Raw genomic sequence first — 15,895 nt, 5'->3', positions numbered from 1 at the left:
GGAGGCTTTATTCCTGGGAAGATATTTTCTATGTGATCAGATAGGAATTGAGATCAAGTAGAAAATATGGTTTTTTAAAGATGAAAATTGCAAGTCCTCTGCCTGGGAAGGTTAATTCAGTGTTAAGCCTGCTCCCCCATATATTGTATCTTTAATATCTCATACTGTCTCCTGAAGCTCTTCTTATTTTATTTTTTAGTCCTTTGAACCCAGGGGAACTTTACTACTGATTCACATGTCCAGCCCTTTTTTGTATTTTATTTAGAGACAGAGTCTTGCTGAGTTGTTTAGGGCCTCACTGAATTGCTGAGGCTGGCTTTGAACTCACAATAGTCCTGCCTCAGTCTCCTGAGCAGCTTGGATTATAGGCATGTGCCACCCTGCCCAGCTGGTTTCTTAGTGGTGGCAGATTTTTGTACTCCTTTTAGTATTAAATAGATGTTAAATCAAACTGGGAAGTCCTTGGTAACATATTTGTGAAGGGAGCAGAGCAGATGGTGAGTGACTTTCTCCTGACTGGGGCTTCCTTTTATGATGCACTTTGAAATGCCACCTGTTCCTGATATCTCTTCTCTCCTGGCAGGGGTATGAAGGATGGAGGCAGATTAGGGAATTGGGGTCCTTTCCCATGATTTCTCTATCATAGTGCTGGGAATTGAATCCAAGAGTGCTTTACCTTTGAGTTACATCATCCCCAGTCCTTTAAAAATTTTTTTGGGGAGGTTCCAGGGCTTGAACTCAGGGTGTTTAACACTGAGCCACATCCCCAGCCCTTTTTTTTTTTTTAATTTTGATACAGGGTCTCCCTAAATTGCTTAAGGTCTTGCTAAATTGCCAAAGCTGGCCTTAATCTTGCAATCCTCCTGCCTCAGCCTCCCAAGTTGCTGGAATTACAGGTGTGCACCACCATGCTTAGCTCCCATACTATTATTTTTTTTCACCATGTAACTCAAAGTTTAATGAGTAGAGATTTTTACCCTCACTTTCAGATGTGGAAGCCAAAGCTCAGACTGGAAAAAGTGATTTGTAAAAGTTATTGACAAGTTGATAATAGAATGGAGACAGGGTGTCTGGGTATGCTGAAGAAAGACTTGTGATGCTATCGGAAGCTGTCTTGGAGCTACTTGACCCAGGCTCCAGGAGGCCTGTCTGTATTGCTGGGTCAAAGCCCAGGTACCTACCTGTGAATCAGGTCAAGGGTGGCACACAGAGTCCTGATAGGCACTGAGAAGGCCCTAAGGCTAAGTGTTCCCTGAGGGCTCTGTTTTCTGCTTTATCTGTTGTGGTAAGTATACAGGTATGATTCTCTGTCTAGATTTCCCCTTGCTTTCCAGCTTCTTTCCTTGCCCTGAGGTGTCTCAGAAAAAGACTGCAGTTTTACCATAGAGACTGACACTTTCATGGGACACAGTGTCCTGGGGAAGGGGTTGACTCACAGGTACAGAAACAGGTGGCCTGGGAATTAACTGCTCCCTGTAACATGGATGTTTGTTAAAATAGATCAGACCAAAGGCAGTGGCCTCAAGGGGGAGGCATTATGGAGAGTAAAGGGCAGCTTGAGTGAGGATAGAAAAAACTGCCCACTTTCCCAATTCCCTCTGCCAACTATAGGCTCATGAAGTTTTTTTTTTTGTTTTTGTTTTTTTTTTTTTTTTTGTACTGGGAATTGAACCCTGGGTGTTTTAACTACTGAGCTAAATCCCAGCCCTTTTTATTTTTTGAGACAGGTTCTCACTAAGTCACTTAGGGCCTTGCTAAGTTGCTGAGTCTGGCCTTGAACTTGCAATCTTCCTACCTCAGCTGAGTCTTGTGCCACCATGCCCAGCTCATTAACATTTCTAAGGTGAAACAGATACTGGTAGTGATAGGTACTAGTGAACTGTGAGGACTGGATCAGCAAGGGGCTGCCTTGCAGAGGTGGTCAGATAACCAGCAGGTTTGAGGAAACAGGTGGGAGACTGGAGTGGCTTAGAGAAGTGGACCCTTAGTCAGGTACTTGGGAGTTGTTCCTGCTGCAGCTCAGTTCCCCCAATAGGCAGAGGGCATAAGGTATGTAAGCCTGGGGTCTGGGCCAAGAGTAGAGCTTTGGAGGAGTTTGGGCTTCTCTTCTTCTTGGAGAGAAGTGCAGTAGACATGGGGGAGGGAGACAGCTTTTTAGTAATAAACCTTTTAAGAGTTCACAAAGAGGACTCGGGCTGTAGTTCAGTGGTAAAGCGGTTGCCTCGCTTTACTGGGCTTGTTCTTATAGGTCCCACAGCTCCGCCAGTCAGCCAAGCCAGCAAACAGCATTCAAAAGACACTCTAGCTGGTCACAGTGACACACACACCCCTCTACACCGCTATTTGGGAAACTGAGGTAAGAAGATTACAACTTTGACATCAATCTGGACAACATAGTAAGACCCCCCCACACATAAAGAAAAAGAAAAAAAAGTGGACTGGGATGTAGCTCACTAGTAGAGTATGAGCTTTAGCACTGGATTCGATCCTCAGCACCACATAAAATAAATAAAAATATTGTGTGTCCATCTACAACTAAAAAACTATTTTTAAAAAGTTCATGAAGAGGGGCTGGGGTCATGGCTCAGTGGTAGTGTGCTCACATAGCACACATGAGGCACTGGGTTTGATCCTCAGCACCACATAAAAATGAAATAAAGAATGTGTGTCCACCTACAACTAAAAAATTAAAAAAAGAGTTCATGAAGAGTCTGGGGATGTGGCTCAGTGGTAGAGTCTTGTCGAGCATGCATGGGGCCCTGGGTTCAATCTCCAACACTGCAAAGGGGGAAAAAACCCACAAAAATCATGAAATTCACTGTTCCACTGGAAATAGAAGTTGTCATTTTTAACAAGGCCCACTGTGTGCCCCACCTGTGCTATTATGCATCCTTAATTGTAAAATCGTAAACATCTCTGATAATTTGCCCCATAGTGTCCAAGTCTGTGCCTGGGGTTGGTGGTGTGGCAGTCTGTGCAAGATGTTGACTGCCTGCTGGGTTGTGAACAGAATATATCACTCAGGGTTCTGGAGTCTCCTCCTATTTCTTTTGCTTTTGAGGGTCTCTGCTCTTGGCCTTTTCTACCCACTGTCACTTGCTGTTTTCTAGTTACTGGCAGCCTATGGTTTTGGTTACCATGGTAACCTCCAGTGGTGCAGCTGGATAAACTTGAATGCAAGCAGGATGGATTCAGGATAAAGGTGGAAGATGCAGGGATCAGGCTCCTGATATTCTTTCCTGTTATAGGGCCATCTTTGGCAAGCTCAAATGGGTAGTCATGAATGTCTTTGGGGCTCCACTTGTTAATGAAGGATTGGCCAGAAAGGGTAGAGATAGACCCCTGCTCTGGGGTCAAGGGCTGAGGGAAGGAGTCAAGTTGGACATGGAGACTGGCTATTCATCTTGACTCAAGTCTGGTCTGTGGAGACAGGTGAGCAGCAGGTATAGGAGTTCCAGTTTATGTGGTCCTCATTCCTTTTAAGAAGCTTTTTTAATGTGTGTGTGTGTTTGGGGATTGAATGTAGGGGCTTGTGCTAAAGCTCACACTCTACCAGTGAGCTACATCCCAGTCCACTTTTTTTTCTTTTTATTTACGTGGGAGTCTTACTATGTTGTCCAGATTGATGCCAAAGATGGGATCTTCCTACCTCAGTTTCCCAAATAGCTGTGTACAGGTGTGTGTCACTGTGACCACCTAGGATGTCTTTTAAATGCTATTTGCTGGCTTGGCTGACTGGTGGAGCTGTGGGACATATAAGAACAATAAGTTATAAGAATAACATATAAGTTGGGCAGAACTGCTTCTGGCAGAGGCCAGTGGAGGTTACTTGGACTGGGAGAACTTGCTCATATCTAGCTGTCAACAGACCTCCTTTTTTTTAAAAAAAAAATTTTAGCTGAAGATGGACAAAGTACCTTTATTTATTTATTTTTTATGTGTTAGTGAGGATTGAATCCAGTGCCTCACATGTGCTAGGCAAGTGCTCTAAACACTGAGCTACAACCCCAGTCTTTGGAATAGCTTTTCTCTCCTCTATTTTATTATTGAGGTCAGAGTCCTAATTGTACAGTTCCCTGCCCCCTTTTAAAATATATAAAACCTGACAGTATGGCCAAACTTTGGAGTGGAATTATGAATTTGCCTTTTCAAAAAATGGCTGAAAGATTGCATAAAGAGGGACAGATCCTCTGGTGTGGTGGTGTAGTGAGAGTCACACCAGGATTTCTGGGTATCCCTGTCAAGGGCTAATCTCTAGGAAACTTGGAAGGGTCAAGATACCCTTAACACCCTCAATGCCTATCCATACTGATGTCTTCATATCATAAGATCAGCAGAATTTGAAGAAAAGGATTCTAGTTCTGAGACTGAGGTAAGGAAAGCAGTTTCCTTGGCTCTGTTTGCTATGTTGAAATTTTCATTCATTCAGTTAGTAAACCCTCTCTAGGAGTGTGCAATAAGGACCCAGCAGGCAAAAAATTGGACACTGCTCTTCCTTTCACAAAGTTGATGGTCAAATATTCCTCCCTACAGTCAAGAAGCTTGTTCTTGGAGATACTCCTGTTTGTAATCACAGGCTTATGTAGCCTAAACCCTGGACTGGTTTCTCCACCAGAGCAGATGAGATGTTCCTGCTACCAGCAGCACAGTTCCCAGCAGCACTGAGTTCCTGGGTGTGTGCCAAGCTATATGGGAGGTGCTAGTGAGGATTTTAATTAATACTGTGTAATTACCAGGTGGTGCTTAACCATCCCAAATGCCCTTCATTTCCCAAGCCTACAGCTAATCACTGACTTGGCCTGGCAGGAAAAGGGAGAGGAAGGACTGTTCTATGCTTATTGGTCTTTGGTTAGTAGCTGGCCTCTAGCATGGACATCCCAGGAAGGAATACCTTTTATTCCATTCCAATCTGGTGGGAGGAGGGAAGTTGGGTAGTAGCCTGGCTTCTTTTGTTCACCTGTGCAAAGGATAACAATACTTTATGGTCTACTCAATTTTATCAAGCAGTGCTGGCCCAGGATCCAGGGTGGAATGTGGAGAGAGAAGGGGTTCACAGATCTAGACCTGTGACCTTAGGAAGAACAGGGAGAAAAATTTGTTTCTGCTCTGGGCATTATTCTTTTCTCACTGTATATAGCTGGCTGAGTGACCTCTTTCAATGTTATTTCTCTGCTGGTGGCTCTCAAATTATTTTCTCGCTGAAATTTCTACTTCCTACAAGGCCTTCCCATTTTGACATGTCACAGACCTCATGCCAAGACTCCCAAGGGGCCTCTAGTCATTCCACCTGTCAGCCAGAGTGGCCTTGATTTGACTAAATCTTTCTTTGCTCTTGCTGTGCTCTTTGCTAAAATGGTTTTCCTCCATATCTTCCTTTAGGCGGGTCCTGCTCATTTCTTGGGGTCAGCGTGACTTTACCCCCTAAAGCGGGCCCTCTTGCTCTCTATCAGAGGCAACAGTCGGGTGGGCATGTGTTTTTGCATCTGTATCCCTTTTGTCCTTTAAGAGACTCTTAGCATATTTTAAAAGAATAAATGAAGGGTCTTTCTGACCAAATGAGAGGCACTAACCAGCCCGCTTCGTAGGTAGACCACTTATTACTTAATTTCCCCTGTTCCCCGCTGGGAGCAGCAGGTCAAGCACTTTGAGAATGTTAGAACAGATCGCCAGAGGGTGTGCCGCCCAGCGGCACACGCGCACTGAGGACCAGAGCTTGGCGAGGACGCGCACGCCTGCGGCCGCGTGCGTCACAACTCGGGCGCCTGCCCCTCCTGTCCAACTCTCCTCGCTGTGGGTGCCCCCGGCGGCGGTGGCGGCGGCCCAGAGACAGCAGCGGCAGCACCAGACTGGCCGCGGTAGCGTAGGGTTGCGTGGCTCAGAAACAGACCCAGCCAAAGGGGCGCGACGCGAGAAAGGCAAACCAGGGCCGCTCGTTAGGAGACCGCGGGCGCCTATAGAGAAGCCGGTGTGAAGGAGTGCAGAGGCTGTGGCCACCGGCGGCCCGTACTCGCCAGTCCCCGAGGCCGCCGCCGGCATGAGCCACATTCAGATCCCGCCGGGGCTCACAGAGCTGCTGCAGGGGTACACAGTGGAGGTGCTGCGGCAGCAACCTCCTGACCTCGTCGACTTCGCGGTGGACTACTTCACCCGCCTGCGCGAGGCCCGCGCCCGAGCCTCATTGCCGTCCGCCGCCCCTCCTTTAGACTTACACGCTCCAGAGCCCTGCCTGGACGCTGTAGCTGAAGCGGACGGCGACTCAGAGGAGGACGTGGAACTGGAAGGTATGCGGCGGACCCGGCCAGGATTCGTGGTGGGGACCGAGGGAGGGGTGCAAGCAGTCTTCAGATGTCTCCAGAGCCGTGCGGTGGGTCGGGCGTTGCGCCCTGGCCAATCTGACTGTCCAGGGCCTGGACCTGGGAGCTCTCTAATGGAGTTTGTTGGGTTCCTGAGCCGCCGGCTTGCGCCCAGCGTGTGTCATTTCCAAATTGAGTTGCATGGTTCTGGAGTCCGAGAGCAGACGAGTGATTAGTCAGATTCAGCCTTGAAGGAAGCGTGAGGATTTTCAGTCTTGGTGGTGGAGAGGGCCGGAGAGGCGTGGAGCCCACTTCGGCCCCCGCCAAAAAAAATTTTCGCCTTTGCTTGAGACCCTTAACCTATTTTAGTTCCGAAGATCAGAGTATTCACATCCAGCCTGTTTAATAACCAGTACAGTAAATTTGAAAATAATTCATTTTGGAGGTTATTGTGAAACTTTTTTTGAGCATAGACAGTAGAAAAAGATGAATGAACCTTTTATACGATCACATTCAACATGTCAATATGTATCACAAATGTTTCAGATATATCTTTTCCCCCCTTTGGTGAAGAATTTTAAACCAAGTGTCAGGTCGTTTCATCCCAGTTTGCTCGAGTATGCATTTCTTTCTTTCCTTCCTTTCCTCCTTCCCCCTTCCCTTCCTTTCCCAGAGGTTGAACCTAGGAACACTTAACCACTGAGCTGCATCCCCAACCCTTTTTATTTTTCGAGACAGGGTCTCGCGAAGTTGCTGAGGCTGGATTTCAACTCTAGATCCTCCTGCTTCAGCCTAAGGAGCCTCTGAGATTGGAGGCATGCCCCCCACTGACTGCGCCTGCCTTGAGTATGCATTTCTTTACACACACACACACACACACACACACACACACATACATACATTTATTTATTTATTAGTTTTAGGTGGAATCAATATCTTAATTTTTATGTGGCGCTGAGGATTGAACCCAGTGCTTCATGCATGCTAGGCGAGCACTCTACTATTGAGCCACAACCCTAGCCCCATATATTTTTAATTTGTTTAAAACAATTGAATAATATTTGATAAGCAGTCAGTATCTTGTTTAGTTTATTGCATGAAAGAAAACAACACTTTTTACAACTTGTTTAAGCAAGGAATGTCTAGAAGCAGTTTCATTTTCTTGATTTCTTTCGCATATGATTTGCCAATTTAACAATATAAGTATCCTTTTTTTTAAGAGAGAGAGAGAGAGAGAGAGAGAGAGAGAGAGAGAGAGAGAGAATTATTTAATATTTATTGTTTTTCGGTGGACACAACATCTTTATTTTTTTTTTTTATGTGGTGCTGAGGATCAAACCCAGCAGCGCCACGTACATGCCTGGCGATCGGGCTACCGCTTGAGCCACATCCCCAGCCCCAGTATCCTACTTTTTATGTGATAGAATTTAACAAAATAGTGAAAACATTTGAGAGATGAAGAATCTTAGTGTTATTAGATCACACTGGGGGGGGACTTTTTCAAGTTGGCAAAGAGTTTCTGTGGGAGATTATAAGCTTCAGTGGAAAAGTGTCCCTAAATTTGTTCATGTTTAAAGAGTAGATACTGCTATTCTGTGTTTCCCTTGCATGTTACATTATGAATTTGGGGGAAATCAGGAATTTTCCAGTCCAGGGCTGTGGCATGCACCTATAATCCCAGCAGCTCAGGAGGCTGAGGCAGGAGGCTCTTGAGTTCAAACCCAGCCTCAGCAATAGTGAGGTGCTAAGCAACTCAGTGAGACCCTCTCTCTAAATAAAATACAAAAAATAGGGCTGGGGATGTGGCTCAGTGGTTGAGTGCCCCTGACCAATCAATCCCCAAGTTACCCCCTCAACCAAAAAAAAAAAAAAAAAGGAAAAGAAAATTTCCAAATCTCTGGAGGTCATGAACAAGTTGTCAAACCTGTTTGATTTCAGATTTTCTTATCTTTGAAATGAGGGCAGTGACAACAATCCTAGAGATAAATGTGTTTTTAAAAACATTATTTCTGAGTGACTCCTAGGTGTGTTTCTTTGTTATTTATAAATTATAAGAGCTATAACCTGCCTCACATCAATTTTTATTTACACAAAACATTAATATTTTAGGAATTAATCCCAGATAAGTTTACAGGGTTCTGTATTATGTCTTCAATATTTGTCATCTTTTTTCTTTTTCTTTTCTTTTTTTTGGGGGGTGGTGCTTGGGATCAAACCCAAGACTTTGTGCATGCTAGGCAAATGCTCTACCTCTGAGTTACACGCTAACTCCAGTAACAGAATATCAAAGTATGAAATAATATTTATTTGTGGAGAGCTGGAAGAATACAGACTTATAAATTAATTTGCAGAAGAACAATAAACTGGCATTCAGACTTGATTCATTTTTTTTTTTTTTAGAGGGATACAATACATTTATTTTATTTATTTATTTTTATGTGATGCTGAAGATACAACCCAGTGCCTCACGAGTGCTAGGCAAGTGCTCCACCACTGAGCTACAGCCCTAGCCCCCTTGATTCACTTTTGTAATCATCATAAAACATTTATTATTTGTGAGTTTCCCAACTTTTCTTTTGGAACTGATTTTTTCTTTCTTTCTTTCTTTTTTTTGAGGCAGGGTCTCACTAAGTTGTTTAAGGCCTTGCTAAGTTGCTGAGGCTATCTTTGAACTTTCTATTCTCCTGTATCAGCCTCCCGAGTTGCTGAGATTATAGGTGTCCGCTACTACAACTGGCTTGGTAACAGCCAAGCCAAGATATAATTTACAATCAATTTTTTTTTTTCAGTACTGGAGATTGAACCCAGAGGTGCTCTACCACTGAACTACACCAAAAGCCTTTTTTTTTTTTAATTTTAATATTTATTTCTTAGTTTTCGGCGGACACAACATCTTTGTTTGTATGTGGTGCTGAGGATCAAACCCTGGCCGCATGCATGCCATGCGAGCACCCTATCGCTTGAGCCACATCCCCAGCCCCACACACCAAAGCCTTTTTATTTTTTATTTGACACTTGAACTTGGGATCCTCCTGCCTTAGCCTCCTGAGGCATAAACCACTGTTTTCAGCCACAGTTTTAGAACATTTTCATCACCCCAAAAGAAGTGTGTGGCTGTGGTAAAGTGCTTGCCTAGCATGCATGAGGTCCTGCGTTTGATTCCTACGACAACACACAAAAATGAAGCCCCATAAACTTTTTTTTTTTTTTTGAAAGAGAGGGAATTTTAATATTTATTTTTTAGTTTTCTGCGGACATAACATCTTTGTTTGTATGTCGAGGATCGAACCCGGACCGCATGCATACCGCTTGGGCCACATCCCCAGCCCAAGAAGCCCTATAAACTTTTGCTATTACCCACCAACACTTATTCATTGCTCTCATCTCTAGGCAACTTGTAATCTTTCTATAGATTGGCCTATCCTGAACATTTTATATAAATTTTTTAAAATTATATTTTAGTTGTAGGTGGACACAATACGTTGTGCTGTAGGTGTGACACAATACGTGGTGCTGAGGATCGAACCCAGTGCCTCACGAATGCAAGGTGAGCCCTCTACCTCTGAGCCACAGCCCTGGCCCATTTCTTTTTCTTTCTTTTTTTTTAGAGAGATTTTTTTTTTTAATATTTATTTTTTTTTTAGTTCTCGGCGGACACAACATCTTTGTTGGTGTGTGGTGCTGAGGATCGAACCCGGGCCGCACGCATGCCAGGCAAGCGCGCTGCCACTTGAGCCACATCCCCAGCCCCAGCCCTGGCCCATTTCATATAAATTAATCGTATGATTCACACCTGTCACTTAGCATATTTTTTTTTTTTCCTCTGGAAGTGTTGGGTAATGGGCTTAGGGCCTCATGTGTGCTAGACAAATCTCTATCACTGAGATACATGCCTGGCTCTTAGCTTCATGTTTTCAGAATTCATCCATGTTGTAGCATGTATCACTTCCTCATTAAAAAAAAATTGTTGTTGTTGATAGACTTATTTTATTCATTTATTTATATGCGGCGCTGGGGTTCAAACCCAGTGCCTCATACATGCTAGGAAGGGGTTCTACCACTGAGCCACAACCCCAGCCCCTCACTTCCTCATTTTAAAAATTTTTTTGAGACAAGTTCTTGCTGTGTTGCCCAGGCTGGTTGTAGACTCAAGTGATCATCCCTAATGTTGAACTATATGGTTTTCACTTTGTAACTATTAAATCATACTACTGTGAACATTCATGTGTACAAATTTGTGGTGAATGTATAGAGATTGAACTCAGGGGCACTTTACCACTGACCTATATCATTTGCCCTTTTTATTATTATTTGTTTTTAAAATGTGGTTTTGAGAATCGAACCTAGGGCCTCGCATGTGCTAGGCGAGTGCTCTACTACTGAGCCACAATCCCAGCCCCATTATTTTTCATTTTGAGACAGGGTCTTGCTAAGTTGTTGAGGCTGGCCTCAAACTTGGCTATTCTGCCTCCTGCCTCAGCCTCCAGAGTTCCTAGGATTACAGATATGTGACACAATGCCTGTTGTAGTGGGTGCAAATTTTCAATTTTTTGATGTATACACCTAGAAGTAGAAATACAGGGCCATAGGATGGGGGTATAGCTCAGTTGGTAGAGTGCTTGCCTTGCATGTATAAGGCCCTGAGTTAAATCCCCAGCAACACCCACACACACACACAAACAAACAAACAAAAATTACAGGGTCATATTATAATCCTGTATTTAAACTTTTAAGGAATTGGTAGACTTTTTTTTTTTTTTAACATTTTTTAGTTGTCAGTGGACCTTTCTTTTCTTTTTTACTTTCTTTATCTATATGCAGTGTTGAGAATCAAACCCAGGTCTTCACAGATGCTAGGCAAGCATTCTACTACTGAGCTACAACCTGAGCCCCCAGTAGACTCTTTTCTTAAGTGGCTACACTTTTTTATATTATAACTATTATTATTGAGGGTTTTAATTCCTCCACATCCTTATTAGCACCCATGTGCATTTTTTATTATAGCCAACTTAGTACCTAATTATGGTTTCAATTTGCATTATCCTAATTAATGACTGAATGTTGTTGGGCATCTTTCTAGGTATTTGTTGGTCCTTTTTTTAAAAAAAATTTTTTTAGTTGTAGATGGACACAATATCTTCACTTATTTATTTTTATGTGGTGTTGAGGATTGAATCCAGTACCTCACATGTGTAAGGCAGGTGTTCTACCACTGAGCTACAGCCCCAACCCTTTGTTGGTCCTTTATATATCACTTTGAAGAATTATCTTCAGGTCCTTTGACCACTAAAAATATTTTTATTTGGAGTTGTAGAAGGTTTTTGTATATTCTAGATATCAATCTTCTATCAGATACATGGTTTATAAACATTTTATTCAGTGGATTGTCTTTTAATTTTTATTTAAACGCTGGGAATTGAACTCAGCACCTCATGCATGTTAGACAAAGCACTTTACCACTGACCTGTGCCTTCAATTCTTTTTCACTTTTTTGAAGTTTTTTATTTTGTGTTTGTTGGACATAGAATCAGAGTTGATTTCTCTGTAACAAAAAGACCACATATCCCAAACTAGCCATTTATTTACATGGTAAGATTTATTTATGGCAGCTCACACTGTTAGGTTTACTATGACAGAGGATACGATTGAGGCTATGATGATTGGGACTACTATAGCAGATCTTACAGAGGAGGAGGTAGATGGAGATCTAGCTACTCAAGACTGGGGTAAGATTTATAGAAAGTTATCACCTTCCCCTTATGTTTCAAAACTTGATGCCATTCACTTCATTACTGTTAAAGCATGAAGTTGAAGATTTTCTGAAACCTTACATACAGCTGCAATATTATTTGTGGACAATATTTTTTTATTGTATCCAGTTTAAAAAGGAAACAGTGCCTAGTGAAGTTAGGTGACTTACTCCTTTTATGATGACTACTTTTGGTTGAGTTAAAATGCTGTTTTCATTTTGCATTTGTGTAGTCTGGTACTTTGTTCAAAGTTAATTGTTTTTAGAAAAGGTTTCTCTAGGGGCTGGGGTTGTAGCTTAGCTGTAGGGCGCTTGCCCAGCACATGCAAGGCCTTGGGTTCGACCCTCAGCACCACATAAAAATAAATAAATATATTGTGTCCAACTAAAAAATAAATATTAAAAAAAAGAAAGAAAAGGTTTCTCTAGGGCTAGGGTTGTGGCTCAGAGGTAGAGCACTGCCTAGAATGGGTGAGGCACAAAAAAATAAAATAAAGATATTGTGTCAACCTACAGTTACCTAGAGTAATTTTTTTTTTTAAAGGTTTTCTACTGAGTCTGGGCACAGTAGTGCACTCCTGTAATACTACCAACTAGGGGTGATGAGGCAGGAAGATTGTAAGGTTTTTCAACTGAATCCAGGATATTCTGATGATGAAAGCCTTCTGTAAAATTCTACCAAATGACAAAACACAAAAACAAGCAGTTTGATTAAAAAAATTGATTGGGGGTGCTGGGGTTGTGGCTCAGCGCTAGAGAGCTTGCTTAAGCGTGTGTGATACCCCGGGTTCAATCCTCAGCACCCCATAAAAATAAACAAATGAAATAAAGATATTGTGTCCAACTACAACTAAAAAATAATTTAAGGGCTGGGGATGTGGCTCAAGCGGTAGCACGCTCGTCTGGCATGCGTGCGGCCCGGGTTCGATCCTCAGCACCACATACAAACAACGATGTTGTGTCCGCCAATAACTAAAAAATAAATATTAAAAATTCTCTCTCTTCCTCTTTCACTCTCTATTTAAAAAAACAAGTTCATTAAAAAAATTTAAAAAATAATTTAAAAAAATTGATTGGGGGTCTGGGGTTGTATCTCAGAGGTACAGCACTTGCCTAGCATGTGTGAGGCACTGGGTTTGATTCTCAGCACCACATATAACTAAATGAATAAAATAAAGGTCTATCAACAACTAAAAAAAAATAAAGAAAATTGATTGGGCAAACAACAAATACATGAAAAAAATGTTTAACTTCTCTAGTAATTAGAGAAATGCAGATCAAAACTGCTCTGAGATTTCATCTCATTCCAGCCAGAATAGCGATTATCAATAGTACAAGCAATAATAAGTTTTGGTGAGGATGTGGGGGAAAAGGTGCACTCATACATTGCTGGTGGCACTGCAATTTGGTGCAACCACTCTGGAAAACCGAATGGAGTTTCCTTAGAAAACTTGGAATGGAACCACCATTTGACCTAGCTATCCCACTCCTCCTCTGTCTTTACCCACAGGACTTATAGTCGCACAGTGGGGGGGGCTGGGGTTGTGGCTCAAGTGGTAGAGTGCTCGCTTAGCACATGTGAGGCCCTGGGTTGGATCCTCAGCACTACATAAAAATAAATAAAATAAAGGTATTGTGTCCAACTACAACTAAAAAAATAAATATTAAAAAATCAGCACACTATAGTGATGCAATCACATCAGTGTTCATAGCAGCTCAGTTCACAGAAGCTAAACTGTGGAGCCAATTTATATGCTCTCCAGTAGATGAATGGATAAAGAAACTGTGGTATATATACAAAATGGAATATTAATCAGCATTAAAAGAGAATAAAATTATGGAATTTGCAGGTAAATGAATGAAGTTGGAGAATATCATGACAAGAAAAATAAGCCAATCCCCCAAAACGAAAGGCCAAATGTTCTCTCTGATAAGTGGATGCTGATCCATAATGGGGAGGACTGGGAATGGGAAGAATGGAGGAACTTTGAGCAAAGGGGAGGCAGGGGAGGGGAAAGAGGGGCAGGGTCTCACTGAGTTGCTTAGCACCTTGCTAAATTGCTGAGGCTGGCTTTTGAACTTTCAATCAAGTAAAATGCTTTAAATAGAGGATTGATTTATATTAATTAATTTCACTAGAGATTGACTTAAACGGGAATTAGGGAGACCTGGGTTTATATCCTAGCTCTATGATAGCCACCCAGTTTTAGTTGTTCCATTGTTGTTTTTGAAAGGAAAGTGACCACGACACTTGTAGCCACCAAGAGATCTTTATAGCGGCAGTGTCTGAAAGACGGAAGGAAAGAGAGGAGAGAAAGAGAGCAGGGAAAGAGCAAAGGGAGAGAGAGAGGGAGAGAGCAAAGCGAGGGGGGAGAGGGGCCAAAATCTAATGAGGTCTCTGGGTCTGTAAGCCAAGGCCTATGGTGATTGGATCATACTGTGGTTGCTAAGGGTGTCATCTTCTGCCTTCAGGCAGACCGGGCAGGGGCCAGATGTGGGTTTCCCTTGCACCAGATGAGTGGGGGTCCAGTGTTCAGCCTTGAGTGGGGCTGAGTGTAAAGCCTTGAGGCAAACAAGCGGTAAGGAACCAGACAGGTGGGGATTGAGTGTTTAGCCCATCCTGCAGCTAACATTTATTCAGCCTGCCTAATTTTTGTTTTGTTTTGTGTGTGCTGGGAATTGAACTCATGGCCTCAGGCATGCTAAACAAGTGCTCTACCACTGAACAATACCCCAGTCAGTATTTTCATTCTTTTTACTTTTAATGGTCTTGGGCTTGAACCCAGGGGTGTCTCTAATCACTGAGCTATGTTTTTCATGTTTTTTTCCCTTTGCACATACCTTCCTTTTTGCTTGGAATGCTGTCCTCCCTGTCGTCTTTTTTTAAAAATGTTTTTATTAATGCATTATAATTATAACACTAGGGTTCATTTTGATATAACCATTCGTGCATGGAATATAATTTCTCCTTTTTAGTCTCTAGTGCTTCTTCGTTCTCTGCCTTCATCCCTTCCCCTGTTCTTCTTCTACTCTACTGGTTGTCCTATTTATTTATTAAAATTGATGCTTTATATATATATATATATATATAAAAATATATATAAAGGTGGAATTCAGTGTGGTATATTCATATATGTACATAGCATAATTTGGTCAATTTTATTCTGCAGTTCCTCCCTTTTCCTATTCCTCCTCCCCTCCCTTAATTCCCTTTCTCTACTCTACTGATCTTCACTCTATTTTTGTGAGATCCACACACCCACTTTTTAAATTTTGTTTATTATTTTACTCTGCTTCTGCATATAAAAGAAAACATTTGACCCTTTACTTTATGAGTCTGGCTAATTTCACTTTCCCTGATGTTCACCAGTTCCATCCATTTGCCAGCAAATGCCATAATTGGATTACTAAATAAAACTATTGTATGTGTGTATATATATATCTCGTGTTTACTTTATCCATTCATTTCTTGAGGGGCATCTAGGCAGGTTCCTTTACTTGGCTGTTGTGAATTGCGCTACCAAAACACTGATGTTCCTATATCAGTATAATATGCTGATTTTAGTTCTTTTGGATAAATACCAAGGATGAGATAACTGTGTCATATGGCAGGTTCTGTTCTTGGTCTTTTGAGGAATCTCCATATTGATTTACATAGAGGTTGTACTAATCCTCCCCCTCTTTTTTGCCTGCTGAACTGCTGCTTGTCTTTTACTAACTAGTTCAATAGTTCCTTTTCTGCCCAGCAGCAACCCTATCAAATAGGTATTATTATCATTCTGCTTTTAAAGATGAGAAAAATTGAGACTCAGAAGTTAATTAACTTGTTAAAGATCTGCTAGTAAGTGAGGTG

At 42.2% G+C, this 15,895-nt stretch overlaps 1 protein-coding gene and 1 long non-coding RNA gene across 3 annotated transcripts in view; both read left to right on the top strand.

Annotated features, from left to right (window-relative positions):
• The first annotated feature begins 5,732 nt into the window (after positions 1 to 5,732).
• Prkar2a (protein kinase cAMP-dependent type II regulatory subunit alpha) overlaps positions 5,733 to 15,895 on the top strand; it is a 73,141-nt gene continuing 62,978 nt past the window's right edge. The window contains exon 1 of one of the 2 annotated variants that reach the window (XM_078043158.1): positions 5,733 to 6,281. In XM_078043158.1, the coding sequence (XP_077899284.1) occupies positions 6,035 to 6,281 (247 nt within the window). In that variant the 5' untranslated portion in view covers positions 5,733 to 6,034. The remainder of the gene's footprint in view (positions 6,282 to 15,895) is intronic. The other variant, XM_005326888.5, reaches the window with a different exon arrangement.
• LOC144376245 (uncharacterized) lies at positions 6,295 to 14,346 on the top strand. The gene is made up of 2 exons (XR_013436481.1): positions 6,295 to 9,840; positions 9,938 to 14,346. It is a non-coding gene; the product is annotated as an uncharacterized LOC144376245 (long non-coding RNA).

Source organism: Ictidomys tridecemlineatus, chromosome 3 (assembly GCF_052094955.1).
Source record: "Ictidomys tridecemlineatus isolate mIctTri1 chromosome 3, mIctTri1.hap1, whole genome shotgun sequence".
Taxonomy (NCBI): domain Eukaryota; kingdom Metazoa; phylum Chordata; class Mammalia; order Rodentia; family Sciuridae; genus Ictidomys; species Ictidomys tridecemlineatus.
This window is presented reverse-complemented; position numbering and strand designations above follow the sequence as displayed.